The sequence below is a fragment of the Anser anser genome, assembly GCF_964211835.1.
Source record: "Anser anser genome assembly, contig: HAP1_SCAFFOLD_95, whole genome shotgun sequence".
Classification (NCBI taxonomy): Eukaryota; Metazoa; Chordata; class Aves; order Anseriformes; family Anatidae; genus Anser; species Anser anser.
The window spans coordinates 133,643-160,567 of record NW_028153990.1 but is presented as its reverse complement, the minus strand read 5'-3'; the positions used below and the strand labels follow the sequence as shown (position 1 = coordinate 160,567).

Genomic DNA, 26,925 nt, shown 5'->3' with positions numbered 1-26,925 from the left:
TTGCAAAGTAACCACTGATTTTGTCCCCACCCACCTGTTGTACCCCTGCAGAGTCCTGCCTCAAGGCACAAAGGGCAGGGAGACCTTGCTGGTGAGAGCTGAGGCCCTGTGGAGATGTCTGAGACACAACAGCCATTACAGCCATGGGGCATGTAGAAAATGAAGAAAATGGTTTAGCTCTCCCTGTGACACATGACTCCTTTTGCTCTGCTGACAGCCTCTGCAGGCTGCCCTGCACATAAGGAGTAGGGACAGGTTCAGTTGTCCTACATGTGGCATCTGCTGCCATTTCAGTTACCCAAAGGAATGCCTCCACCACACTCCCAGGGGATCAACGTCAAATTTCACCAGATGTTTGCATCTGAACAGCTCCTGCCTGTCCTCCATCTCCACTAAGGAGCTATTGTGGCTCAGTAATTCGCATTAAGCTGCCTATGTTGTGGACACCTGAACTGAGGCCAGAGGAATCCCAGCTCCTGCGGGCCTGTGGCAGACATGGGAGGGAGCTGAGACCCCTTCCAGCCCCAGGAATAACAAGCAGCATGAGATGCCTCGACTGACTCTGCTGACTTCCTTCCTTAAGGGGGGATGAAGGAGATCAGTCCCTGACCATGACTTCATGTCCTAACTGATACTGGGACATGAAGAAGTTATTGTTACAGCTAATTCACTTTTTCCTAGGAGAAATGAGCATGCTAGCAAGAAGTGTGTGTGCCCAGGGGAGGGAGGGAACCCCAGGGATCCCTTCAGGCTGTTTCCCAGCAGGTTCCCCTGCAGCCCCAGGGCCATGGGCAGGGAGCCTGGTGGGGGGCAGAGCAAGGGAGGCCTTGGGCTGGGCCTGTGCTGCTGAGCTGGGCCGGGCTCCTGGGCCCAAGGGGAGCTCCTGGCAAGCGGGCAGCGCTGCAGAGAGCCAGCTCTGCCCAGGAGCAGCTCCTGTGCCCAGCGCAGCAGGGCTGGGGGCACTGCCTGCAGAGACAGAGTGGGTAAAGGCAGGCAGAAGTGGCAGGATGCACAGAGCTCGCTGGGGGAGAACACTTGCCAGCCCTGACCCCGGTAAGTCTCTGGCTGGAGGGCAATGCAGCCGCAGCTCCTGGAGGAAGGAGAAGGCGCGGGTGCAGGCAGGGGTGCCCAGGGCTGTGGTGCAGAGCAGGGTCCCTGCTGTGCCCCAGGGGCTGTGTGCCGGGGCAGGGCCTCTGCCGCCTGCCAGGCTCAGCACTCAGCCTGCCCGGGGAGCTGCCCAGGGCGCTGCGGGGAGAAGCTGCGGGTGGAAGGAGCCCCCCCGGCAGGGCAGGGTCCTGCTGCTGGCGGGAGGCTGCTGCCTGGGGCAGCCTGCTCACAGATCCGCAGCACAACCCAAGGGGGTTTCCTGACCCTTGGTTGTATCCAAGGGGACTTTTCATGAGGAATTTCAAGGCAGGAATTTTCTGCTTTGTTTTCACTTTCCAACACTTACGGGATGGAGAGAGGTTGCAGAATGAAATGGAAAAGTAACTGTGAGGTTTGAACACATCTCTGGGATTCCTGAACTGTAACTTTGATCATCGGAAGGTTTTTGAGGGGGCTGATAAATTGCCTTCAACCTCCATTTTGTTCATGGACAGGTTCAGCATCAAGTTTGCTGAACCCATCAGTGCTTTCTGACATGTTGTTTTACACCTTCAAAGATGCACGTGCCCCTAGCTGGTGCCCTGCATACAGGCAAGTTTCTGAAGGGCAAAGCTTACTGCACAGGGATTGGGTTGGGGCTGTGAGCAAAAACAGGACTAAGATATGAGACAGGGAAACCTGGAAATAAAACCTCCAGGGATACGATCAAGGAATGATAAGCAATTAAAACCAAAAATGTTGTCAGAAGGAGAATTCATCAGAAACGACCATATTGTTTTTCGAATCAGTGCAGAGCCCTTCCTCTGAGCAAGTCCCCTTGTCTCCTCTCCCACCCAGGAAAACCCCTACCCTGGTGGCCGTGGCTCCAAGGCATGAAGCACGTCCTCTGCAGCCACACCTCCAGCAGAGCAGAGGCGCATCTCTCCAGCCATGTGCCCATTTTCCTTTGTGGTGCAGGGGGGCTGCCTAGGATCACGGAGAATGCATTCTGTGAGGCTGGGGAATGAGTTGACTTTCCCTTAATGAGACACCGTCATTAGGACACTTGGCTATCTCCTTGAGGTGTCCTTTCAAGTGGTGAGCTGCCCTGCAGGATGCAAATATTTTCCATAGCATCTTCATGTTATTTGAAAGCCCAGGAAAGAAGCAGAGAGATGCTGCATGCAAGGACATGCCGTTGGGTTGGTGAAATGAGTGATAGGTGTCCTTGGCTAGAGTTGTGATGCTGAGACCTTGCTCAGGTACCTAGAGAAAGGCTGGGCACTCAGTGACTGGCAGTGGATTCCTTTGCTCTCAGCAGTGTCTGGCAGCTTTTCAGGTAACAGAAATGTGATTGCTGTCCAAAAGCTGCAGGTTCAGGGCAGTTGGGAACAAGTCCAGCCAGCTCCCTCACTCTGCTCTGAGCCACAGGGAATCCCTTTGCCTCTCAGGTCTCACAACCATTCCCTGTGAGTGCAGCAGAAATGCTCAGGATTTCTGACTTCAGAGAACACTGCTTCAACATGAAGAGGGGGAAAAGGGTATGTAGAAAAAAATGTCTCTAAAACTCCTTTCTGCCAACTTCATTCTTGTCCTGGTTCCAGTTAGGACAGAGTTAATTTTTCCTCAGAGTAGCTGGTAGGGTTCTATGTTTTGGATTAGGATGAGAAGAGCGCTGATAACATGCTGATGTTTTAATTGTTGCAGAGCAGTGTTTACACCAGGCCAAGGACTTTTCAGCTTCTCGCTCTGTCCTGCCAGCGAGCAGGCTGGGGGTGCAGCAGGAGCTGGGAGGGGACAGACCCAGGACAGCTGACCCCAACTGGCCAAAGGGGTATTCCATACCATCTGACACCATGCTAAACAATATATAGGGGTGGCTGGCCGGGGTGGGGGGCCGGCTGCTCAGGGATAGGCTGGGCATCGGTCAGCGGGTGGTGAGCAATTGCATTGTGCATCACTTGTTTCTTACACATTATTATTATTAATACTATTATCATTATCACTATTATTATTATTGTTATTATTATATTCCTGTTTTAATAAACTGTCTTTATCTCAACTCACAGGCTTCACTTTCCCGTTTCTCTCCCCCATCCCAGAGAGGGAGGGGGGAGGGTAAGCGAACGGCTGTGTGGTGTTTAGCTGCCAGCCGGGTTAAACCACAACAATTCTGTAGCACTGTGAATGCAGATGCTGACATGGCCTTCTGTGTAAGAAAGGATTTCATCTGAAAAAAATCTGAAAATAAAACTTTGCCCAGCTGTCATGTTCCTGTGCACTCACTGCTCTGAGTCAGGACTGATTCCCTCAAGAGTCCAGGAGCAGAGGTCCCTGCTTCTCACGGCACACTGAACTTTAGAAATGAAGCTTATGTCATGAAGTTGAATGACATTTTTCAACAAAGAAAGAAGAACCATTTGAGTCTGGCAGGGGGAGGGTCTACAAGGAATGGCATAGGCTTAACTCAGAGAAGACTCCCCTGACTTGTCATGCTGTTTTCCGACCTGTCCAGATCTCCATACCCAGAGGCAGCACCAGATGTCCAACAGCAGCTCCATCACCGAGTTCCTCCTCCTGCCATTCGCAGACATGCAGGAGCTGCGGCTCCTGCACTTCGCGCTCTTCCTGGCCATCTACCTGGCTGCCCTCCTGGGCAACGGCCTCATCCTCACCGCCGTAGCCTGCGACCACCGCCTCCACACCCCCATGTACTTCTTCCTCCTCAACCTCGCCCTCCTCGACCTGGGCTGCATCTCCACCACTCTCCCCAAAGCCATGGCCAATTCCCTCTGGGACACCAGGGCCATTTCCTATGCAGGATGTGCTGCACAGGTCTTTTTGTTCCTCTTCTTCATATCAGCAGAATTTTATGTTCTCACCGTCATGTCCTATGACCGCTACGTTGCCATCTGCAAGCCCCTGCACTATGGGAGCCTCCTGGGCAGCAGAGCTTGTGCCCAGATGGCAGCAGCTGCCTGGGGCAGTGGGGTTCTCTATGCTCTGCTGCACACCGCCAATACATTTTCCCTGCCCCTCTGCCAAGGCAATGCTATTGACCAGTTCTTCTGTGAAATTCCTCAGATCCTCAAGCTCTCCTGTACTGACTCCTATCTCAGGGAAGCTGGATTTCTCATGTTCAGTGCTTTTTTGGGGTTTGGATGTTTTTCTTTCATTGTGGTGTCCTATGTACAGATCTTCATGGCAGTGCTGAGGATGCCCTCTGAGCAGGGCCGGCACAAAGCCTTTTCCACGTGCCTCCCTCACCTGACTGTGGTCACCCTGTTTATCAGCATGGCCATATTTGCCTACCTGAAGCCCCCCTCCATCTCCTCCCCATCCCTAGACATGGCAGTTGCAATTCTGTATTCAGCAGCTCCCCCAGCAGTGAACCCCCTCATCTACAGTGTGAGGATTGAAGCACTAAAGGATGCTATTTTGAAAGTGTTTTTAATTATATTTTTTAGGAATCATAAAGTTCCCGTATCTCTCCACAGGTGACTCTCAATATATCCCATTCCAGCCTTGTGCTTTGTTCTTTTCCATTATTATATTTTTTCTTGTTTCCATATTTCATTATTTTAATTTCATTATTTTTAACTGTTTGTTCTTCTGCTGTTCTCCCCTCCACCCCCCCCCCCCCCCCCCAAAATATATATTCACTCCTCCCACTGCTATTGCTGAATGAACCTGCATTGTCTCAGCAGAAGCTTGGATAAAAGTCAGTCTCAAAGTGTGTAGCAGTGCAGACTGTCTCATAGCAACATAATTGCTTTCTCTATATAATAAATGGGATTTTTTCACTTCCTGAAGGCTGGGCTTTTCTTTCAAAGCTCAGCAGAGCTGGCATCAACCAAAAGGAAAGTATAAAATCCCAGGTGGGAACTGGTCCTGGAAATGTCTGGCTCCTTCCTCATGCTATGATCTGTGTCTGCACTAGAGGAACAACCAGCCCTGTCACCCATGCCCAGACCCTACAGACTCTAGAGTGGGGCTGTCAGCGAGCCCCTGTGTGAGACGTAGCAACGGCTGGTCTGGGGCCTGGCACTGGGAAAAGCAGCCAGACCAGGAGGGCTGTGGGGGGACAAGGCACCAAGCTCTGTTGTGGGGACCGTGCCAGGGGGGTTGTTTCCCTGGCCCTGATGCCCTCTGCCCCAAGCAGTGCCGACACAGAGGGGACATGGGGCTGTGAGTGGGGCAGTGATGCTGGGCCAGCCCAGAGACAGGCCTGTGGACAGGAGCCACAGCACTGCAGCAAGTTCTCACACGGCCACCACCCCCAAACTACTGCCAGGCCCCACGCCCCAGCCAGGCCGGCCTCTCCCCTCAGTCACAGCCATGGCTGCAGGGACCAGGAGACACCTGGGGCAGGATGTGTGGGTGGGCAGCACCAGCCCCAGCGCTCCTGGCAGCCCCTCTGCAGCCAGAGCAGCTCCCAAAGGTCAGGACGGGCCTCAGTGCTGCCCACAGGGCCAGGGGCTCTGGGGGCTGCAGGCACTGGCAGCACCTGCTGGGAGACCCCAGAGCCAGGGCTGAGCGTCAGTGCCCGGCACCACAGCTCACAGTGCCTCCTGTCCCGTGTCCTGACCTCTCTCAGGAGCACCGCTGGGTGTGTTATTCCCTGCCTGGGTGTGGAAAGGAGCTGCTGGAGGGCTTCACTGGTGATCTCTGCAGCCCCTGGCTCTGGCCCCACATCAGCTCGCAATTACTGCCACTGTCCCTCTCCACTGGCTGTTGGGTTTCTCACATGCCCTCCTCTGATCTCATGCAGTGCATCTCTTCCTGGAGCAGGCCCTCACAGCCTGCTTGCAGAGTCCCAGGGGATCCTGGTGAGGCTGTGCTTCAAGAGCAGGCTGGGATTGCCCTTGGTCTGAGTAGGTGTGGTGATCTGGCAGGGGCACAAGTTGGGGCAGAGAAGATAGAAAAAGCAGAAAGATATCAAATGAAAGGAGGAAAAAAAATCACCTCTGGGCATGAGAGGTGAACCAAGCACTGACCAACGTGATCTAGCTGCCAAGTTATCCCAGCTGAGGGCAGGCCAAGGTACAGGCCTCCAAAGGTTCTTCCAATTCATAATCCTCAAGGAAGAAGGAGCTGGTCAGTGGAGTCTGGACCTGGGAATACTGCTGTGGGTTGAGACACTGCCTGCTTTTGTAATCTCTGCTCATCAGGGTTACCTAGTGAGTGAGGTCATCCTAAAAGCAAACTCTGTTCCATGGGCACCAGGACTCAGACTGGTTTGAGGTACCACGGAAAAGTTTCCAGAAACACTGCCAGGTATCATAGAATGACAGAATGTTTGAGGTTGGAAGGGAGCTCTGGAGATTGCCTAGGCCAACCCCTTTGCTCAAACAGGATCAGCCTGAGCAGGTTGCCCAGGTCCATGTCCAAATGGGTTCTGAATACCTCCAGGGATGGAGGCTCCACAACTTCCCTGAGCAACCACAAGCCTCCACGATCTGAGGACATCTTTTAGTGGAAGGCAGTCAGGTTTGTTAAACACATTTTCCGCTTTATAAATTCCTACTTACTCCTCCCAGTCGTGTTCTTAACCACCACTTCTTTGGAATCCAGTTTGCCCAAGGGTTCCCTAACAAGTTCCTCCACCTCACAAAGTACGACTTCCCTGCTTCAGGCTTTTTTTGTTCTGATCTCAAGGACTTGCCGTTCCAGAGGCCAAGGTTGGAAAGAATGCGGCAAAGAGGACAGTGAGCAGTGCCTCAGCCTTCTCTATGTCCTCTGCCACCTTGGCCTTCTCTGTATTTAGCAGTGAGTCTGCATTTTATCCAGCCTTCCATTCAATGCTGATGTCCTTGTAGAAGTCCTTCTTGTTGTTCTTCACGTCCTTTGCCAGATTCAACTCCAGGAGGGCTTTGGCTGTCCTAACAATATCTTTGCATGCTCATCAATTTAGCATTGATGCCCTCCAGAAACCCGTTAGATGGCTTGTGCTCTGTTGTACTGGTATTCTAGCAGAAATCTGAGTGTTTCAACTTCCCCCGTGAGGACCATTTCCTGCAAACTTGAGGCATTTTCCAGTTGTCTGAGGAAGGCCATACCTGCTGCTTCTTCCTTACAGGAGGTCTCTAGGTGACACCAACTACAAGGTCACCCATGTTCGTGTGCCTGCTAATCCAGACCCATGAATTCTCATCACCAAAACCAGGGCAAAGCGCCTTATGTTGCCGCTGCTCTCCCCCTGAAAGGTCTGCTCTCCCTCCGTGCCTTACAATCCTCTCCACCCCTGGACGCACCCCTGTTGTGGGCTGTTACACCATCTCTGCTATCCAAAATGAGAGCTCTGTAACCACACACAGACCTCTGGTTCTTCCTCTTTTTCTACGCACTATACACATCAGTGCCCTGGCACTTCAGGGAGATGCCCAGGAATTCCAGTTTCCCAAAAGGGATATCACTGGCTGTCAAGCTGGTAAGTCTCAAGAAACTCTTGGTGAATCCATGCTGACTCCTGATCACTTTGTTATCCTCCGTGTGTTTGGAAATGTTTTCCATGTTTAGCTACCCCATCCGATTCCCGGGAACTGAGGAAAGGCTGTCTGGGCTATAGTTTCCAGGGTCTTTCATCTTGCATTCCTTTAAGACAGGGGTCACATTTGCTTTCCTCAGCTGTGCCCTGGGCCTTAAAAAGGAGTCTCAGGGGAGACCTTACCGTGCTTTACAATCACCTTAAAAAGACTATAGTGAAGTGGGGATCAGTCTCTTCTCAAAGTACCAAGTGATAAGACAAGAGGAAATAGCCTTAAGTTCTGCCAGGAGACCAAGTGATAAGACAAGAGGAAATAGCCTTAAGTTGTGCCAGGAGAGGTTTAGGTTTGATATTCAGAATAATTTCTTCTCTGAAAGAGTTATGAAGTATTGGAACAGGCTGCCAGGGGAAGTAGTTGAGTCATCATCCTTGGAGGTCGTTAAAAAACATGAAGATGTAGGGCTTTGTGACATGTTTTAATGGTGGACATGGCAGTGCTAGGTCAAAGGTTGGACTGGATAATCTTAGAGGTCGTTTCCAACCTAAATGATTCTGTGATTTGCTGATAATTCTGTGCTCCGGGCTTCTGGGTGTTGGAGTCTGCCACTTGTGCCATAAAGATTTGGCTGGTTCATAAACAGGAAGGATGTGTGAGGGAATTCCTAGCACAGGTGTGGCCGCTGCTTGACAGCAAAGAGATAAAAGCAGGATGTGTCCAACCTCTCTAACCGTCATTGCTCTCTGCTCTGCTTAGACCTGAGATGTAAAAGTGAAATGTGCCAATATGTGCATGTCCTGGGAACATAATCTCCCTTTCAAGTGTTGGGAAGAAATATATTTTTGGAGAGAGTTACATTTTTTTTTCTTCACATAAAGGGGGAGAAAGTGTCATAACTCACTGCTCCATGTACATCACCTTTTAAAAAAATGATGATAACTTGTAGACAAGCATAAAAAATTCTGAAATTGAAGTCTTCTTACAGATTTATTACATTAAGGAATTTTCCACATACATTTCAGTTTGGCCTACAATATCCTTCAGGGCTTGATTCAGTTGCCCACAAAGATGTTGCTGCTGCCTCAAGGATACCCTGGAATAGCTGAAGCACCCATTTGGGGCTATGAGATATGACACAGGACCTTCTGTCTTTAAAAAAACATTTTCAGAGTCCCTTAGAAGACATTCAGAATTAATATCAGTTGGAGGTCGCTGATATCATTTTATCTGTAGGAGGACAACTAAAAAAAAAAAAAAAAGGCAGAAAGAAGAGATTCTTTCCTAGAAGGTTGTTTATTATTATTATTATTATTAAATTCTTTCCCTTTAAGAAGACTCCTGGCATCTCCCTAATTAACCCATAAGAATTGAAGACTTCAGGAGAGTTATGCCCAGAGTCTTGGCTTCTGAGGGAGTTTTGCATGTTGATTGGCCTTCTGCTGCCAAGTTCCTGAACTGCAGAACCAGAAAGCTGGAGCAAGCCTCTGAAGAAGTAAAAGACGAGCAAGCCTCTGAAGAAGTAAAAGACAAGCAAGCCTCCAAATGTTTGAGGGTGTTGGCCAGCCCCACTGAGGGCCATCCCTGAAGAGACCACGATGGGAACAAGCGGACAAGGTGCCTGTCCCTGGGAGATGGTGAAGGAGGAAATCAGAGGCACTGGTTACAGGTGGAAAATCAAGTGGGGATGTGGCTCTGAAAGCCCTTGATGTGTTTCACCAAGGGGGATGGCCAAGGCCTGAGCGCATCCCCTGGAAAGGGGCATCCTGCACTTCCTGGGCTGCTCGGGGCTCTGGCAGGGGCAGTGTGATGTGGGGGTGTGCAATTCCGAGTGCAGGACATTGGTAGGACACTTGCCAGGCTCTGTGGGGTTGAGGAGGTAACAAGGCCCAGGGGCTGTAAGGGACCGGTGTCCTCTGCTGGGCCTCAGTGGAAGAGGCTGCAGCTGTAGCCCTAAAGACACCGGTTCCATTGGGGGGCTCCAGCCCCACAGTGGCCCTCCACCATGCCCCTCCACATCCTGTCCTACATTTTCCTGTATCTGTGCTTGCATCCCTGCAGAATTTTACCACACACTCACACTCCCACCTCACTCTGACCCCATGATTGCCAAAGCTCTCCTAATTTCTCTCAATCCTTCCTAGCTTTGGCTTCAAACACAAACCTTGTTTTCCTGAGGATTTACCAATACCTGTGGTTTCCCCACAACACATCAGGCTTCTTCCAAAGCCTCACCCTATTGGAACTCTATCAGCCAGTATGTCCCAGCCCCACAGGTGCTTGAATTGTCATTGGATTGAATCTCTACATTGCCCCCCTGAACTCGACATAATCCTTCTGGAATGGAAAAGGCCACACTAGAGCAGGTACACCTCTGAAGAGAGTGTGGCATATGGATAAGTCCACACCTCTGAAGGCACACTTGCAACCATCTATGGCTGTCGGTAAGTCCACGCACAGTAGGTAGAGCTTTGAAGGGACTGTGGCTCGTGGATAAGGATGTGTTGGAACAGGTACACACCTAAGGGAGTGTGGCCAGTGGATGAGCCCAGGCTGGAGCAGGGGTGAGGGGAGGAGTTCATTGCAGGGTCAGATTCTGCAGCCTGGTCTGTGCTGTGGTTTAACCCAGCAGGCAGATAAGCACCACACAGCTATTGGCTCAAATCCCCTGCCCCAGCGCAATAGGGCAGAGGACTGAAAACGGTAAAAGTGCAGGTACTTGTTGGTGTAACAAACAAGTGTTTTTTAACAAAGGGGGAAAAAAAAAAAGTGATGCAGAATGCTATTGCTCACCTCCTGCTGACCAATGCCCAGAAACCCCTGGCCGATTCCCCCAGTATTCTTGCTTAGCATCACATCATGTGGCATGGGATATCCCTTTGGCCAGTGTGGGCCAAACTGCCTTCTCCTGTCCTGTAAGGCCACAACAACAGATAGAAACCAATTCATGAAATGAATGGATTCACTGAATATTTGATCAATATGGACATTTCTGGGAGGTGGCCCATAGACTAAGGGAATGATATCCATGTTCAAATTGCAGGGGGCTGATTAATGAAGACATATTGGAAAGTCTGGAACCAGTCATGTTATAAACGGTACAGAATAAGGGGTGAGTATTATCCTGGTTACTTCTTGGGTAACTTTTTTTTGGCTCTCAATGCAGCTCAGAGAGGTGGTTTACTCCCCCACACTTAATGGGACACTTAATGGATAAGTCAGAAGTCCATACGTGTGCCCTGTACAGATGAGGCTTCAGTGTGCACATTGTGTGCATGTGCATGTGAGGCGAACCTGAGTGAGCACAAATGCCCTCTCCCTGTGTCCATTCCTCATGCCATGGGGTATCTCAGAGAAGTGCAGAGCAGGGCAATGCACTGCAGGGCTGAGGTGCCTCCCAGAATCTGGGAGAGGCAGCAGGAGCCAGAGGGACACCACAAGCACTGCAATGCCCTGCCTTTGGGTGTACAAGGGTAGGCCTTGTGTGTTCTTGCCTGTCTCCTGCACCACCCTCCCCTGCCTTCCTGGACTGTGTCAGCAAATGTACCAGGGGGACCAGAGAGCTTTCTGGAGACTTGGGATGACATCAGACCTGCCTTCCAGAAGAGGAAAAAAGAGGGTGAGAAGAATTAAGGCTGGTCAGCCTCACCTCCATCCCTGGAAAGGTGATGGGGCAAGTTTTTCCACAGCTACCTCTGGGCACTTGAAGGACAAAAATGGGATTGCTGAACCCATAGGTGAGGGAAAAGAAAGGGACGCTGTCTACCTGCACTTTAGAAAGGCTGTTGACATTGTCTCCTGGAGACTACTTACAGCCTGATTGGTGCCATGTGGACTTAACAAATGGATGAGGCTGTGGGTGGGAATTTGGCTGGACACTCAGGCGCAGTTGTCATCTATGATGGAAAGTTCTCCTGTCAGGCAGTTCCTAGCACCATCCCTCAGTGACCAGTACTTGGGCCAACACTGCTGAATGTCATTATTAACTCTCTGAATTACAGGATGGAGCACACTTTCAGATCCTTTCTGGATGGTGCCAAGCTCAGAGGAGCCCTTGACCAACCGCGTCTAGTTTAGTCTGCCTTGAGCAGGACAGGTGAAGAGGATGACATTCAGGGGTCTCTTCCAACATGAGTTATTTTGTGATTCAATGACTCTTCCCATTGGAGAGCTCTCTGAAGACATAATAGGGAGAGGAAGAAGAAAAGAGAGAGAGGAAGAGGTAGAGATACATCGTGTGTTACTATGTACACAGTAGATCCTGTGAAGAATGTTTCCATATTTAAAGAAGTGTTAGAAAATTTGATTGATAAATTTCATTTAAAAAGCTTACTTTTTGTGTCCTCATGTCCTGGCCCACAAGTGGGTGCTGGGTGAATGTGTTCTTACGTGGTCTGTTGTGCCTCAGAAACTTACAGTCCAGTAGGAAGCATCTGGTCACCTCTGACTCTGGAGCTGACAGGCCAGCAGTAGTAACATGGCTGGGGACAGGGCCTAGGAGGTGGCTTCTTCCTGAAGCAGCTGATGTGTCAGCCCTTGCCTCCTGGCTGAGACCTGTGCTTTTCCGCTTACACCTGCCAGCATCCCTGATAAGGCAGCAGAAAGCACCTGCTTGGCACATTGATTGTGAGATGCCCTCTGTCTGAGAGCCTGATAGGCCCCATGCAGGAAGAGGCCTTGGTGTGTTATAACATCCCTTCTGCCTGAGCACATGGTGGGACAGCAACAGGAACACAACTTGGTCACGTCTACCTGAGAGGCTGAAAGACCAGCAGCAGGTATATGGCTTGGAAGACCATGGTGAGGTTTCTCCTGTCTCGTCAGGCCATAGGGCTCCAGAAGGCTGATGGCTTGGGACATCTGCTAAAAAAGTGGTTTGTGGATAATGGAGCTTTCTCTGGTGGTGGGAAACAGCAGGAGAGAGTAAAAGCTGCTGCAATGTGCTGCTTGGAAGTTTAAGACTGGGCATGAGGAGGAGAAAATGTCACTGAAAGGGTAGTGCTGTGGTGTCAGAGGTCACCCAGAAGGAGTCTGTGGTCAGCCCATGCTATTGTGTTTCAAGCAACTGCCATGGAGGGTGGGGAGACATCAGTAAAAGTAAGGAAATGCCTGGATGAGAGCAAGGTGGAGAAGCAAGGTGGGTGCCTACAGCTTTCAGAGAAAAGTGGGAAGGGATAAGACAGCGCAGGACAGCCTGTGGTGGAGAAGATCGAGAGCACTGGCAAGGCTGGAAGGCCCCAGCAGAGCCAAGGGCTTTGTCCCCCTGCCGATGGCAGTTGTCTCTACTACTGAGGCTCATGAGGAGACATGCTGTGCTCATGACACTGGGGCCTTGTTGCCTCCTTGCAACCCAGTGGGGAGGCCAGGAGGTGTCATAGCATTGTCCTTCACACAGCATCACACACCCCACATCCCACTGCCCCAGGAAGAGCCCTGAGCCATGGGTGAGCGACAGAACCTCCCTTCCCAGGGGCTGGGGGTCCGGGCTTGGCCTTTGTGCTTCACCAAACAAACCAAGGCCTTTACTCAGCATCAGAGTCTCCTGCCCAGTGCCTTTGCCTACCTGCAATCATGGCCTCCAATTGTCTGCTCTAACAAGTCCATGGGGATGCTTTGTCAGTAATGACCCTCACTGGGGCCCATTAATACTCCTAGACACTTCAAGGTTTCCTTCTGACTTGAACTTCTCCTGCAGTTACATCATTCTCTTATCACTACCTGAAGTTTATGGACTCAGCACCAAATGCACCATGGGGCTCATTACAATTCAGTCATTTTCATTCAGTCTTCCAGACTTGTACAATTAATTAGGGAGGTTTCGAGAATGCAGTTTAAAGAGGAAGTTTTCAATGACCACTTCACTAAGAGCATTTTCCTTATTTAAGATTAGTTTCCATTAGTTTAGAGTTTTCAGAAGAACTGATAGCATCACTCTCTAGTTGTCATGGATCCAATGTGCCTCCTAAGCAGATCTGTATAAGTGGAAAAGCAGTCCCTTGAAGTCCTGGACTGTATGGACAACCTTGCTGCTGTATGGACAACCTATGAACAACCTTGCTGCTCACCTCTGCATCCCCAGTACTTCTCTCATCAGGCACCTGGGACTTGCATCACTTTGCTTTACACTAAACTTCTCCACTTAAGTTCACAGCTGTTGTAGCTGTTATAGGTGTTATAGTCCACAGCTCTTATAGCTGTTAAGTCCACAGTTGTTATAGCTTCTTTGCACCAAGTCCCACCTCTTTTCCTCAGACAACTGGCTGCTCACAGGCACAGTTTTTGATGTCTTTGTTATTAACATTTTACAACAAAGAAGCAAACCCCACAGTCCCCAACTGTGAGCCAAATCCAAGTTGCCTCCAATGAGGTGCAACTTCCACAAGGGATGACTATACAAGAAATGTTTGACATGGGTAGGAAATGATGAATAGAAATGCAATTACAGAGTTGGCTGTAGGGATGATGAGATAGAAAACTGAAATATGGGCAAGCTTGAGATCCCTCAAGTTCTGAGAACCAACTTTGTAGGTGACAGGTATCTGAATGATCAAAGGGTGAGGGTAGGGGAATCTGGAGAAGAATGGAAACTGCACATGTCCAGACAGTCTGCTGGAAAAGTGACTTCCAACATGGTCTGTTTCATAAAGCCAGGTGGAAATACCAGAAAGACTGGGGAGATGAAGTGCGGTGCATAAGAGACAAAGTTCTGGCAATGCAAGTACAGGGGAAGATTGGTATTTTTTCTTTTGCTGTAATAAACATCCAAGAAAAGAAAAATAAAACATTCAATCATTTCAGTTGATTGAAGTGTGCTGATTGAAGTGAAATGTTTGAAATTGTTTAAAAATTGGAGGCAATACTCAGGCCTACAGCCACAAAATAACGATTTTCTGTCCTGCATAGAGCCCAGTTACCATAAAACACTCCCTGCTCGGGACTGTTCATGCCACCCCTCACGCCTGGCACAGAGCAAATCTGTGACATGTCGACCTCTCCTGCCTGTTAGAGCCCCAGATGTAGGCAATGGTATCTGAATTACCAAATGCGGGTACAGGTATAGCAAACTAGGGATCAGTGGGGGAAAATGTGATTGGTGAGAACTGGTAATTGAGCAGGGCACTGCATGTAAGAAAGGAAGGGATTAAAGTGTCTCGAGGAGGAAGAATCCTGTGGAAGAGGAGGGGGGAGGGATGCAAGGGGCCAGCTGCATGTGGATATGGGGCTGGTCACGGCTGGTCTGCTCAGGCCCTGTTCCTGATCACTGTCCTGCCTTCTTATTCACCTCTGTTGCTGGCTATTTGCTGTGTGAATGTGCTCACTCCTGGGTGTGTTGGGGGTGAATCATACAATTATGGAACCACATAGCCATGTGTGCGTCTGCACCCATGGGTAATTGCTGCTGGGGATGCGTGGAGCACTGGTGACCTTCAGAGCAGATCAGGCTGAGGTGAGGAATGGGATGGGGCCAGGTGTGTTGCTCATGGCTCTGTGTGTGCTGCTGGTGGCGTGGTGGCTGTGAAGGTGCTGTTCCCTGTTGGAGTTGCTCTGTGTGTGGTCGGCTGTGTCCATGCCCTGTGTGTATTTGCCTGTGTGCACAAGAGTGTTGGAAATTCTGAGAGAATTTCTGCAGGTTCCTGATGAAAGGAGAAGCTTTCCTGCGTCTTAGGACTGAGGGACATTTTCTGACGCTCCCACAGACACAGAGATGGTGAAAGGGGTGTTAGCATGTTATCAATATGCTCCCTTTTCCTGTGGAGCATGCAAAGGCATCCAGCTATGGACAGGCCCAAGGAGAGGGTTCGTCCTTCCTGTGGTCACAACTGCACTCCAGTCTTTGGGGTGGACCCAAGCTGAGGACTTGCTGAGGACTTTTGGGCTCAGGTTCAGCTCACACAGACTGGGGGAGTCTGTCTCACGGCCATGTGCTGGACACAGCCAGAGGAACAGCAGCAAACTGCTATGGCTGCTGGGCCCTGTTTCCATCAGTCAAAGCCCAGACACAGGGCACAGGCATTGCTTTCGATGCCACCCAACTAGAAAGATGGTTGCATTAAGGGCTGGAGAATATAGGGCACCAGTTCTTCCTCAGCCACTTCCTAGGCTTGGTGAAGCACCAGGAAACCGTGGACTTGTGGCTCTGTATCGTAAGAAGCACAGAATCATAGAATTATTAAGGTTGGAAAAGACCTCCAAGATCATCTGGTCCAACCATCCCCCTACCACCAACATCACTCACTAAACCATGTCCCTAAGTACTACATCCAACCTTTTCCTCTGCACAGCTTTCCAGCCAGTCTGCCCCAAGCCTGTAGCACTGCATGGGGTTGTTGTGGCCACAGGGCAGGACGCGGCACTTAGCCGTGGTGAACCTCATCCCATTGGCCTCTGCCCATCGATCCAACATGTCCAGGTCCCCCTGCAGAGCCTTCCTATCCTCCAGCAAATTGACACTTCCCCCCAGCTTGTTGTCATCTGCAAACTTACTGAGGGTGCACTCAATTCCCTCATCCAAATCATCAATAAAGATGCTAAAGAGCATGGGCCCCAACACCAACCCCTGGGGAGGACCACAAGTGACCGGTCACCAGCTGGATTTCACTCCGTTCACCACTACTCTCTGGGCCCAGCCATCCAGCCAGTTTTTAACCCAGCAAAGAGTGTACCTGTCCAAGCCATGGGCTGCCAACTTCTTCAGGAGAATACTATGGGAGACCGTGTCAAAGGCCTTGCTGAAGTCTAGGTGGACTGCATCAACATGATTTCCCTCATCCACCACGCAATCACCCAGACATAGAAGGAGATGAGGTTGGTCAGGCAGGACTTGCCTTTCATGAACCCATGCTGACTGGGCCTCATCCCCAGGTTGTCCCACATACGTTGTGTGATTGCATTCAAGATGATCTGTTCCATCACCTTTCCTGGCGCCGAGGTGAGGCTGACAGGCCTGTAATTCCCCGGGTCCTCCTTACAAACCTTCTTGTAGATGGGCTTCACATTAGCAAGTCGCCAGGCATCTGGGACCTCTCTGGATGACCATGACCACTGACAGATGATGGAAAGCGTCTGATAGGTGATGGAAAGCGGCACAAGCTTCTGGAAAGCTTGGCAACAACCTTGAAAAAAGAGCCTAGGCTTCAGACAGTGCACTGTGGAGATCCCGTTTTATTTTGCAGATGCTATGGAAGAATCAGCTCTGACCTTCTGTTAGACACATATTTACAGAGCCTCAAGAGCAAACAGAGCAGTGTCGATCCTCAGCAGAAGTAGGAGGAAAAAGAAATATTACTCTAAGAGCATAATAAATGCAAATGATACCAAAGATAAGAATAACAATAATGATAATGAAAGAAGGACCGGGCCTCAGGGGAGGTACCAAGTTAAGTCATTTCTGGAAAAAGAGGGGAATTTTGTCACTATTCAGAAACATCCATGAAATCACTTTGCTAACAGCCCACTTGAGCTCCCTGCTTCTCATGCTGTAGATGAGGGGGTTCAATGTTGGAGGTATCACCGAGTACAGAACTGCCACCACCAGGTTCAGGGATGAGGAGGAGATGGAGGGGGGCTTCAGGTAGGCAAAAAAGCCAGTGCTGATAAACAGGGAGACCACAAAGAGGTGGGGGAGGCACGTGGAAAAGGCTTTGTGCCGGCCCTGCTCAGAGGGCATCCTCAGCACAGCCCTGAAAATCTGCACATAGGAAAAAACAATGAAAACAAAACAGCCAGATGCTAAACAGATACCAGTCACAACTACCCAAAAACTCTTCAGGTAGGAGCGTGCACAGGATATCTGCAGGATCTGGGGGATTTCACAAAAGAACTGGTCCACAGCATTGCCTTGGCAGAGGGGCAGGGAAAATGTATTGGCAGTGTGCAGCAGAGCATAGAGAACCCCACTGCCCCAGGCAGCTGCTGCCATCTGGGCACAAGCTCTGCTGCCCAGGAGGCTCCCGTAGTGCAGGGGCTTGCAGATGGCAACGTAGCAGTCTTAGGCCATGATGGTGAGAAGAAACAAATCTGCTGACATGAGAAAGGGGAAAAGAAAGACCTGTGCAGCACAACCTGCATAGGAAATGGCCCTGGTGTCCCAGAGGGAATTGGCCATGGCTTTGGGGAGAGTGGTGGAGATGCAGCCCAGGTCGAGGACAGCGAGGTTGAGGAGGAAGAAGTACATGGGGGTGTGGAGGCGGTGGTCGCAGGCTACGGCGGTGAGGATGAGGCCGTTGCCCAGGAGGGCAGCCAGGTAGATGGCCAGGAAGAGCGCGAAGTGCAGGAGCTGCAGCTCCCGCGTGTCTGCAAATGCCAGCAGGAGGAACTCGCTGATGGAGCTGCTGTTGGACATGTGCTGCCTCTTGGCCTCGGAGCCTGTCCAAAGACAAAAGGACACAGAGAACTTAGGGCAGACTTCTCTGAGCAAAGCTCTGTACTTTCAGCAACACTCTTCCTTTCTCACTCACCTACACAAACGCATTCTCAGCAGCAGTTTCATTCTCTTCTCTGGCTGGAGCTCTGCTTCGTGTTGGCTGAGTGCTGTTTGGAGCAGCAGCCTCTGCCCATGATTTCTCTAGGACTCAGCCCTGCTTTGCAGCAGTGGGTACCTGGGAAAGCTGGTGACCCATTCTGAAACCCATAGTCTGGTTCAGATGCTGTGCACCTGTAATACATCCTCCAGTAGGATAACCCCAGGGACACCACTGGATGTCCTTAAACCAGAGTGACCTGAATAGAGCCAGCTCATTTCCCAGCCCTACGCACTGCAGTGCCCAGAGCCATATTGGCTAGAACAACTTGGGCACTTTGCTCCCAGGGATACACCTCCAGGACTCAGTACTCTGCTGTTTGAGATCTGGCTTTAATCCCACTGCCCAGAGTCTGAGGAGAATAGTAAGGGCAGGATGGATGGGAGGGGAAACACAAAGAAATGCCCCATTGCTTCTGCTGAAGAAGCCAAGAATGAGAGTGAGAGCTGGGCATTTGGGGTGACCTCTTGTGCTGAAGATTGGGCAGCCAAGGGGCTAACGTTTAAAGACTCCATGGTTGTGGGGATAGGGGCTTTACTGGATGAGAGAGCAGACCATGCAGCTGCTCAGGGGAAGGCATCTCCAGTGCAGGGATGGCAGGGAGGTGCCTGAATCCCCTCTGCCATGGAGTTTCTGGGAGCAGCTCCCGCTCACTCCCTGCCCTTGGCTCTACTGCCTGCAGCTGTCCCTGCCTGCAGCTGGGTCTCTGTCCCCACGCCTCCTGCCTGCAGGTCACAGCCCCCATCCCACCCGCTGGGTGCTCAGCTCTGCCCTGCAGACACCTCCTGGCAGCAGGGCTCTGCCCAGGGGCAGCTCGCTGGGGGCACGTCCTAGAGCCCAGGTCACACAGACCCTGCTGACTCTGCACGTGTGGTGGTGGAGCTTTCTATGGGCAGGAAAGAGACTTCCGACGGTCCTTGGAATGCTCCTTATTAGGGCTTAGGAATGTCAGCCTTTTCTTAAAAATAACAGCCTCTATTTCTATTTCCACAGGGACAAAGAAGAGAAAACTGAAAGCAGAGGCTCAGGAAAGCGGAGATGCAAGCATCTAACCCCTGATTGGCTTCTTGCCTTGGATACAACCTGGGAGTGCTGTGGAGCTGTGAGCAGGCTGCCCCAGGCAAGCTCCCACAGCAATGCTGAGTACAACTACCAGATTAGTCTCATGACCAGCAATTTCATAATAACATAAGGTAGCGTTACCCAGTAGAGTAAACTGATAACCATAAACCAGCCCCCAGAAAGCCCCCAGCACAACAGGGAATACGCCGAGTACATAATGTGCTATCTAACAGAATTCTGAGGCGAAACACAACTACTACATCGAGATTAAAAAATAAATAAAAAAATACACCTTGTGGTCAGCAGCTATGAAGCAGACATAATGCTTGTAACCATTTTATTTTAACATGATCTGGTCATATCTGTTATTATCTCAACCCTTTGGGCCCCACGCAGGACCCATTCAGGAAGGAGGGCACTCCACAGGAGAGACCCAGAGAGGGCAGAGATGGATTGTCAAGGAGCGGTGGAGACAAGTGTCATGGACTGACTGCAATCCCCATTCCCCTGCACCACTCAGGGGAAGGAGTTACAAGAGGCTGGATGGGGGGAATGGTGTTTTTAGTTTGCTTGTGGTTCCTGATGGTTGTAGTCCACTGGTAATAGGCAATAAATTCTATTAATCTGCCTCTGCTAAGTCTGTCTTGTCCGTGATGATAATTGATGCCCATGATGGTATTTGGTGGGTGACCTCGTGCTCTGCCTCAACCCCTGAGGTCTTTTCATCGTATTTTCTCCCCCTTTTCCTTGTAGAATCGTAGAATCATAGAATCATAGAATCATAGAATATCCCGAGTTGGAAGTGACCCATAAGGATCATCAAGTCCAACTCCTGGCACTGCAAAGGTCTGCCCAAAAGTTTAGACCATGTGACTAAGTGCCCAGTCCAATCTCTTCTTAAATTCAGACAGGCTTGGTGCAGTGACTGCTTCACTTGGGAGCCTGTTCCAGTGTGTGACCACCCTCTCGGTGAAGAACCCCTTCCCGATGTCCAGACTAAACTTCCCCTGCCTCAGCTTCACACCGTTCCCACAGGTGCTGTAGGTTGGAAGTGAAAGAGCAGTTGCCGTGGAGTTCACCTGTGTAGCTGGATAAAACCACCACAGGAATGGACATGGAAAGGGGTCAGCACCAGGACTGTGGCCACCCAGGGATGGCATCTCAACACCCAGGACATGCTCTGCCAGCCTGGCTGCACAGAAGAGAAGGAACAGAGGTTCCCCTGAAGGAGAGAAGTAGAAGAGGAAGGCTTGATTTCCAACACAGGCATTTCTGGCACATCCCTGAGAGGCCTGTGGGAGCTGCAGGCCACACCAGGCTCTGGGACACCAGAGGTCTTTCCTCCCAGAGCCAGATCTCAAAGAGGCACCAGCTCCCAGGGAAACCATGCCCTGGATTGTCCCCATCAGGAGAAGTCTGAGCCATGCCCAGAGGAGCCCTGGGGCTCAGGGCAGCCCTAGCATCAGGACCGAGGAATCCTGACTGCCACATTGTCCCCTCAGCCCAGAAGGACCCTCAGGCAGGGCTCTTGCAGCAGCCATCAGCCCTGTCCAGCCTCCTCCCAAAGCCCTGGACTTGGAGCTCTGGACAGCTGACAGCTCCTGTTCCAGCCCTTGGGAAGGGGCTCCTGACACCCTCACCTTTGGAGGAGAGCTGCAGGAGCACTGGAAACAGGGAAGTCAGGTTGGAGGTGATAGTCGCACTCCAGCAGCCCTCCATCTCACTTGCTGCTGGCCCTCCGCTCACGACAAGGGATGCCCGCCCTGGCTCCTCAACCACAGCTCCTCTGCAAGGTGCCCCTGCTCCTCTGCCCGTCACCGAGGGTCGCCCAGTGCAACCTTGCTGCCTGCTGCCCCCACTCCTGGCCACAGAAGGACAGCGGTGGGGAGCACCCAAGCAGTGCCCAGCAGGGACCAGGCCTTGCAGGGAAGTGCCGGCACTGCCGCTGCTCCAGTGATGATATCCTGGTGATGCAGTGCATCCATCCCCCTGTGACATCAGCACGTGTCATTTGAAGGCCTATGAGGTCAGCAGCATGGAGACGGCACAGCTTGTGAGAGAGACAAGCGATTTCCCTTCTTGTCCTGAGAAACTGTCACCTCCCTTCTGCCCAGTTCTTTTCCACAGGAACTTGACAAATCCACCAGAAACATCTCCAAATGGTGACAAAGGCCATTGGATATAGGAAGTGGAGCACTGGGGAAGTCACCGCTGTCCTCCTGCACCAACACACCTCTGCTCTTGGAAGCCCTTCCAGGAAGGTGGGGTTTGAGGCTTGTCCTGGGCCTGGGCTTTTTTCAAAAGATGGGAGCGAAGGCACCTGGGTTGCAGCAGCCCCTCACCGTGCCTGAACTCCTCTTCTCTGCATGTCCCTCACTTGTAGAAGTAGGATGTGTTATATGGATGGAATTGCAGTGCATACCAGGGCCTTCCTCCCTGGACATCCCACAAGGCTCTGTGCTCTGAGAAGGCCTCAGCAACATCCCCCGGTCTGCCATGCAGGAGGCAGAGGTGGTACACGAGGGAATGGCAAACGTAATCGCTGTTGATCATCCCCACCTGTCTCTTCTGAAGAATCTGCACCCATCCAGCACAGCACCCCAAGCTGAGGGACCTGTCCCCCCACACCTCAGCAGCTCTTCCATCCATGTCCCAGCCCTGTGACAGCAGGCGGGGATCCAGCTCCTCCTGCCTGTGCCCCACGCTGGGGGCATTGGGGCACATCTGGGCTGCAGCACCTCAGCTGTGGCACAAGGGCCAAACTCAGCCTTGTCCCAGATCTTGTGCCCAAGCGTGGGCATGCAGAGGCTTTCCTTCACAGCAGAGACCTGCTGCCGTGGATGGCAGATGGCCATGGGAGGATGAAATGAGGGGCCCGAAGCAGAGCACGCCCTGGTGTTCCCCAGTCCAGAAGGAAACAGGCCTGGGCTGTGGCGCCCTGACAGCAGAGGGCCTTTTGTGGTGTTGGTGCAGCCCTGAGGGCCAGTGCTGGAGCTGGGGCTGATCTCCAGGCAGGAGAAGGGACTGCTGCCAATGTCCTTGGCTATGGGCATCCTGTGATCCAGGGACACAGAAAAAATCACTGGGCTGTGTCTTGACTGAGTAAAGGATGGGGGTGAGAAGCAGCAGCAGTGTTTGCAAACCAAAGGACACAAGTGGAAACGCCGGTGTGATGTGCCTCATATCCATGCACTGCCTGCCTCTACTGGATAGAGGAGGGACAGACCTTGGCTTGCTGCAGCCCTGAGAAGCAGTCACTTGCTCATAAGCACCAGATCTGTCGGAGATGCCATCGGGGTTCCCGTTAAGTACCAGCTATGAATGGCCAGAGCTGTCCTGTGGGTCCTGTGCTGCCCGTGTCAGCTGCATGCTCCAGTGGTGCTGGGCAGCGTTGGCATCGCAGGTAGCACTGCAGGCCTGGAACTGGCTATTACATGGAGCAGCTGCCCTGAACGAGGTTAGGCAATGTAGGGATGTCCCTGAGACAAGTGGCATTACAGTCACTGGAGATGGAGGGAAAACCAGATGGAGAAGAGGGAGAGAGAGACTCAGGTCTCCCTGTGGCACAGTTCTCCATTGGGTCAGGTGGATACCTCTACAGGCTGCCCTGAGCCTACTGAGGAGGGACAGGTTTAGTTGTCCTAAATGTGTGCATTTGCTGTCCCTTCAGCTGGCCAAAGGCATTCCCCACCAGCCTCCAAGGGGATGCCCCCAGGTGCTGCCCTGTCCCTCAGGGTTCCTCCATGAGAGCTTGCAGATACCTGCACGTCCCTCTGCCCCCTGACATGTCACCAGGTGTTTGCAGCCCCGTGATTTCCTCCATCTCCATTAATGATGCTGGAGCTGAGAAAAGGAGCTCACCTGCAGGTGCCCATGTGGTGTAGATTAAAGGGAGGGCAGAGGAATTCCAGGTCCTGTGGGTCTGGGGCAGGCATGGGTGTGAGATGAGCTCCCTTTTGGTCCCAGTCCTAAAATCCATCATGAGATGTCTCAAGTGACTCTGCAAAATCCCTTCCCTGAACAGGGGATAAAGAAGAAGATTCCCTGACTTTGTCTGGAAGCGCAAACTGATAGCGGGACAAGAAGATGTGATTGTTACACTTAATTGGTTTTCTGTTAGGTGAAATGAGCCTGCTGCCAAGTGTGTGTGCCCAGGGGAATGAGGGAAGCCCAGGGATCCCTTCAGGCTGTTTCCCAGCAGGTTCCCCTGCAGCCCCAGGGCCATGGGCAGGGAGCCTGGTGGGGGGCAGAGCAAGGGAGGCCTTGGGCTGGGCCTGTGCTGCTGAGCTGGGCCGGGCTCCTGGGCCCAAGGGGAGCTCCTGGCAAGCGGGCAGCGCTGCAGAGAGCCAGCTCTGCCCAGGAGCAGCTCCTGTGCCCAGCGCAGCAGGGCTGGGGGCACTGCCTGCAGAGACAGAGTGGGTAAAGGCAGGCAGAAGTGGCAGGATGCACAGAGCTCGCTGGGGGAGAACACTTGCCAGCCCTGACCCCGGTAAGTCTCTGGCTGGAGGGCAATGCAGCCGCAGCTCCTGGAGGAAGGAGAAGCCGCGCGTGCAGGCAGGGGTGCCCAGGGCTGTGGTGCAGAGCAGGGTCCCTGCTGTGCCCCAGGGGCTGTGTGCCGGGGCAGGGCCTCTGCCGCCTGCCAGGCTCAGCACTCAGCCTGCCCGGGGAGCTGCCCAGGGCGCTGCGGGGAGAAGCTGCGGGTGGCAGGAGCCCCCCCGGCAGGGCAGAGTCCTGCTGCTGGCGGGAGGCTGCTGCCTGGGGCAGCCTGCTCACAGCTCCACAGCACTCCCAGGTTGTATCCAAGGCAAGAAGCCAATCAGGGGTTAGATGCTTGCATCTCTGCTTTCCTGAGCCTCTGCTTTCAGTTTTCTCTTCTTTGTCCCTGTGGAAATAGAAATAGAGGCTGTTATTTTTAAGAAGAGGCTGACATTCCTAAGCCCTATTAAGGAGCATTCCAAGGACCGTAGGAAGTCTCTTTCCTGCTCACAGAAAGCTCCACCACCACAAGTGCAGAGTCAGCAGGGTCTGTGTGACCTGGTCTCTAGGACGTGTCCCCAGTGAGCTGCCTCTGGGCAGAGCCCTGCTGCCAGGAGGTGTCTGCAGGGCAGAGCTGAGCACCCAGCGGGTGGGATGGGGGCTGTGACCTGCAGGCAGGAGGCGTGGGGACAGAGACCCAGCTGCAGGCAGGGACAGCTGCAGGCAGCAGAGCCATGGGCAGGGAGTGAGCGGGAGCTGCTCCCAGAAACTCCGTGGTAGGGGCGATTTGGGCACCTCCCTGACATCCATGCAGTGCAGACACCTTACCCAGAGCAACCACGTGGTCTCTGCTCAAATCCAGCAAAGCCTCTGCCCCAAAACCATGGGGTTTCTGACTGTTGTCCCTTTAGCAGCAGGACCCTCAGAAGGAGAGAACCCCCCAAGTGCCAATCTCTCAGTCCCATTCCTGCCCCTGAAAGCAGGAGCACTGGGGCATTTCTCTCTGTTTCTCCTCCCAGCCATCCTGCCCTTGGTTTCCCCTCAGTCTCTCTGGGCAGTGGGATTAAAGCCAATGCTCAAACATCAGAATAGCGAGTCCTGCTCTGTAGGTATGTCACTGGGAGCAAAGTGTTCAAGCTGTTCCAGCCAATATGGCTCTGGGCACTGCAGTGCGTAGGGCTGGGAAATGAGCTGGCTCTGTTGAAGTCACTGATTTAACGTAATCCAGCAATGTCCCTGAGGTTCTCCTGCTGGAAGATGTTGAACAACCCCTCTGTACTACAGGTGCACTGCATGTGAACTAAACTATGGGTTTCAGAATGTGTCACGGCCTTTCCTAGGTAGCCAGTCCATGTCCTTTTGTCTTTGGATAGGCTCCAAGGCCAAGAGGCATCAGATGTCCAACAGCAGCTCCATCACCAAGTTCCTCCTGCTGCCATTCGCAGACATGCGGGAGCTGCAGCTCCTGCACTTTGGGCTCTTCCTGGGCATCTACCTGGCTGCCCTCCTGGGCAATGGCCTCATCCTCACCGCCGTAGCCTGCGACCACCGCCTCCACACCCCCATGTACTTCTTCCTCCTCAACCTCGCCGTCCTCGACCTGGGCTGCATCTCCACCACTTTCCCGAAAGCCATGGCCAATTCCCTTCATGGTACCAGGGCCGTTTCCTATGCAGGTTGTGCTGCGCAGGTCTTTCTGATTGTCTTCTTGTTTTCAGCAGAGTATTTTATTCTCACCATCATGTCCTACGACCGCTACGTTGCCATCTGCAAGCCCCTGCACTATGGGAGCCTCCTGGGCAATAGAGCTTGTGCGGAGATGGCAGCAGCTGCCTGGGGCACTGGGGTTCTCTATGGTCTGCTGCACACGGCCAATACATTTTCCCTGCCCCTCTGCAGAGGCAATGCTGTGGAGCAGTTCTTCTGTGAAATCCCCCAGATCCTCAAGCTCTCCTGCTCAGACTCCTACCTCAGGGAAGCTGGGCTTCTGACATTCAGTAGTGTTCTGTTCTTGGGGTGTTTTGCTTCCATTGTGCTCTCCTATTTGCAGATCTTTAGGGCCGTGCTGAGGATGCAATCTGAGCAGAGGCGGCACAAAGCCTTTTCCACGTGCCTCCCTCACCTGGCCGTGGTCTCCCTGTTCCTCAGCACTGGCTTTTTCGCCTACCTGAAGCCTCCCTCCATCTCCTCCCCATCCCTGGATCTGGTGGTGGCAGTTCTGTACTCAGTGGTGCCCCCGATATTCAACCCTTTCATCTACAGCATGAGAAACAAGGAGCTCAGGCGTGCTATCAGCAAAGTGATTACATGGATTTTTCTTAAGATTGATACATTTCTCCTCTTTCTCCACAAGTGACTTCCTCTGTTTTCCCTTGGAGGCCTGGTACTTACTTTCATTACCATGATATTATATTTATCTTCAGTGTCATTTCCATGTATTACTTTCGTAGAAAAAAGTATTTTATTCACCCCACTTCTCCCGAGGTATGAAATTGCTATTTTTTTTTTTCTCTGGACATTTTTTGTCTACCTGGATGCCAGTACTCTCTCTTAGCATCTGCTTAATAAAATGGAATCTCCCCAGTGCACTGCCTGAAATCCTGTCTCTTCTTTCAAAGATGTTGCCAATAACATGGCTGAGCATGTTCCCCTCTAAAGGAAAAGCTGGAGAAAAAAAATGGAAAATGACTCAAGGGTTGATTTAAGGGAGAGGCAGATGACTGATATATTTCAGTCATGGTCTTAACAGACTTTGTAGAGAGATTCAGGTAAGTTATTGAGCATTACTAACAGACGAGAGCAGGGAGAAACTAAAGGCCTAAAAACACCTTCACCCCCGTCCACCGTCTTCTACCTCCTCCCCCCGGTGGTGCAGCGGAACGGGGAATGGGGGCTGCAGTCAGTCTATAACACTTTGTGTCTGCCGCTCCTTCATGGTCACCCTCTGCCCCTGCTCCAGTATGGGGTCCCTCCCATGGATGCCATCCTTCCCGAACTGATCCCCCCAGGCCCCCAGCTCCTGCGTGGGTGCCTCTCCATGGGATACAGTCCAGCCTGGAGTCTGCTCCGGCAGGGGTCCTCCATGGACCACAGCCTCCTCCAGGCCACATGTTCCACCGGGGGCTTCTCCACAGGCTGCAGCGTGGAGATCTGCTCCATGTGGGACCCATGGGCTGCAGGGGGACAGCCTGCTCCACCAGGGGCCTGTCCACAGGCCGCAGGGGAACTTCTGCTCTGGTGCATGGAGCACCTCCTGCCCTCCTTCTGCACTGACCTTGGTGTCTGTACCAAGGACTGCT

General features: G+C 52.1%; 2 protein-coding genes, 1 long non-coding RNA gene and 1 pseudogene across 4 annotated transcripts; 3 read left to right on the top strand and 1 right to left on the bottom strand.

The window, feature by feature from the left end:
* Positions 1 to 2,894: 2,894 nt before the first annotated feature.
* Positions 2,895 to 4,713, top strand: LOC310891036 (olfactory receptor 14C36-like). The gene has a single exon (XM_083853337.1). It carries the CDS (start codon positions 3,628 to 3,630, stop codon positions 4,585 to 4,587), a length of 960 nt encoding a protein of 319 aa, XP_083709463.1. The 5' UTR covers positions 2,895 to 3,627; the 3' UTR covers positions 4,588 to 4,713.
* A 5,933-nt stretch (positions 4,714 to 10,646) lies between these two features.
* Positions 10,647 to 20,003, top strand: LOC310891038. The gene is made up of 3 exons (XR_014577397.1): positions 10,647 to 10,680; positions 19,082 to 19,281; positions 19,547 to 20,003. It is a non-coding gene; the product is annotated as an uncharacterized lncRNA (long non-coding RNA).
* Positions 16,951 to 18,049, bottom strand: LOC310891010 (olfactory receptor 14C36-like; annotated as a pseudogene). The gene has a single exon. The product of its transcript is annotated as an olfactory receptor 14C36-like (transcript).
* A 4,816-nt stretch (positions 20,004 to 24,819) lies between the features above and the next one.
* On the top strand, positions 24,820 to 26,588 carry LOC310891035 (olfactory receptor 14C36-like). The gene has a single exon (XM_083853336.1). The coding sequence runs from the start codon at positions 24,978 to 24,980 to the stop codon at positions 25,980 to 25,982; it is 1,005 nt and encodes a 334-aa protein (XP_083709462.1). The 5' UTR covers positions 24,820 to 24,977; the 3' UTR covers positions 25,983 to 26,588.
* The last annotated feature ends 337 nt before the right edge of the window (positions 26,589 to 26,925 follow it).

Coding starts and splice junctions, on each gene's coding strand:
- LOC310891036 (XM_083853337.1), top strand. CDS start 3,628: ATGTCCAACAGCAGCTCCATCACCGAGTTCCTCCTCCTGCCATTCGCA.
- LOC310891035 (XM_083853336.1), top strand. CDS start 24,978: ATGTCCTTTTGTCTTTGGATAGGCTCCAAGGCCAAGAGGCATCAGATG.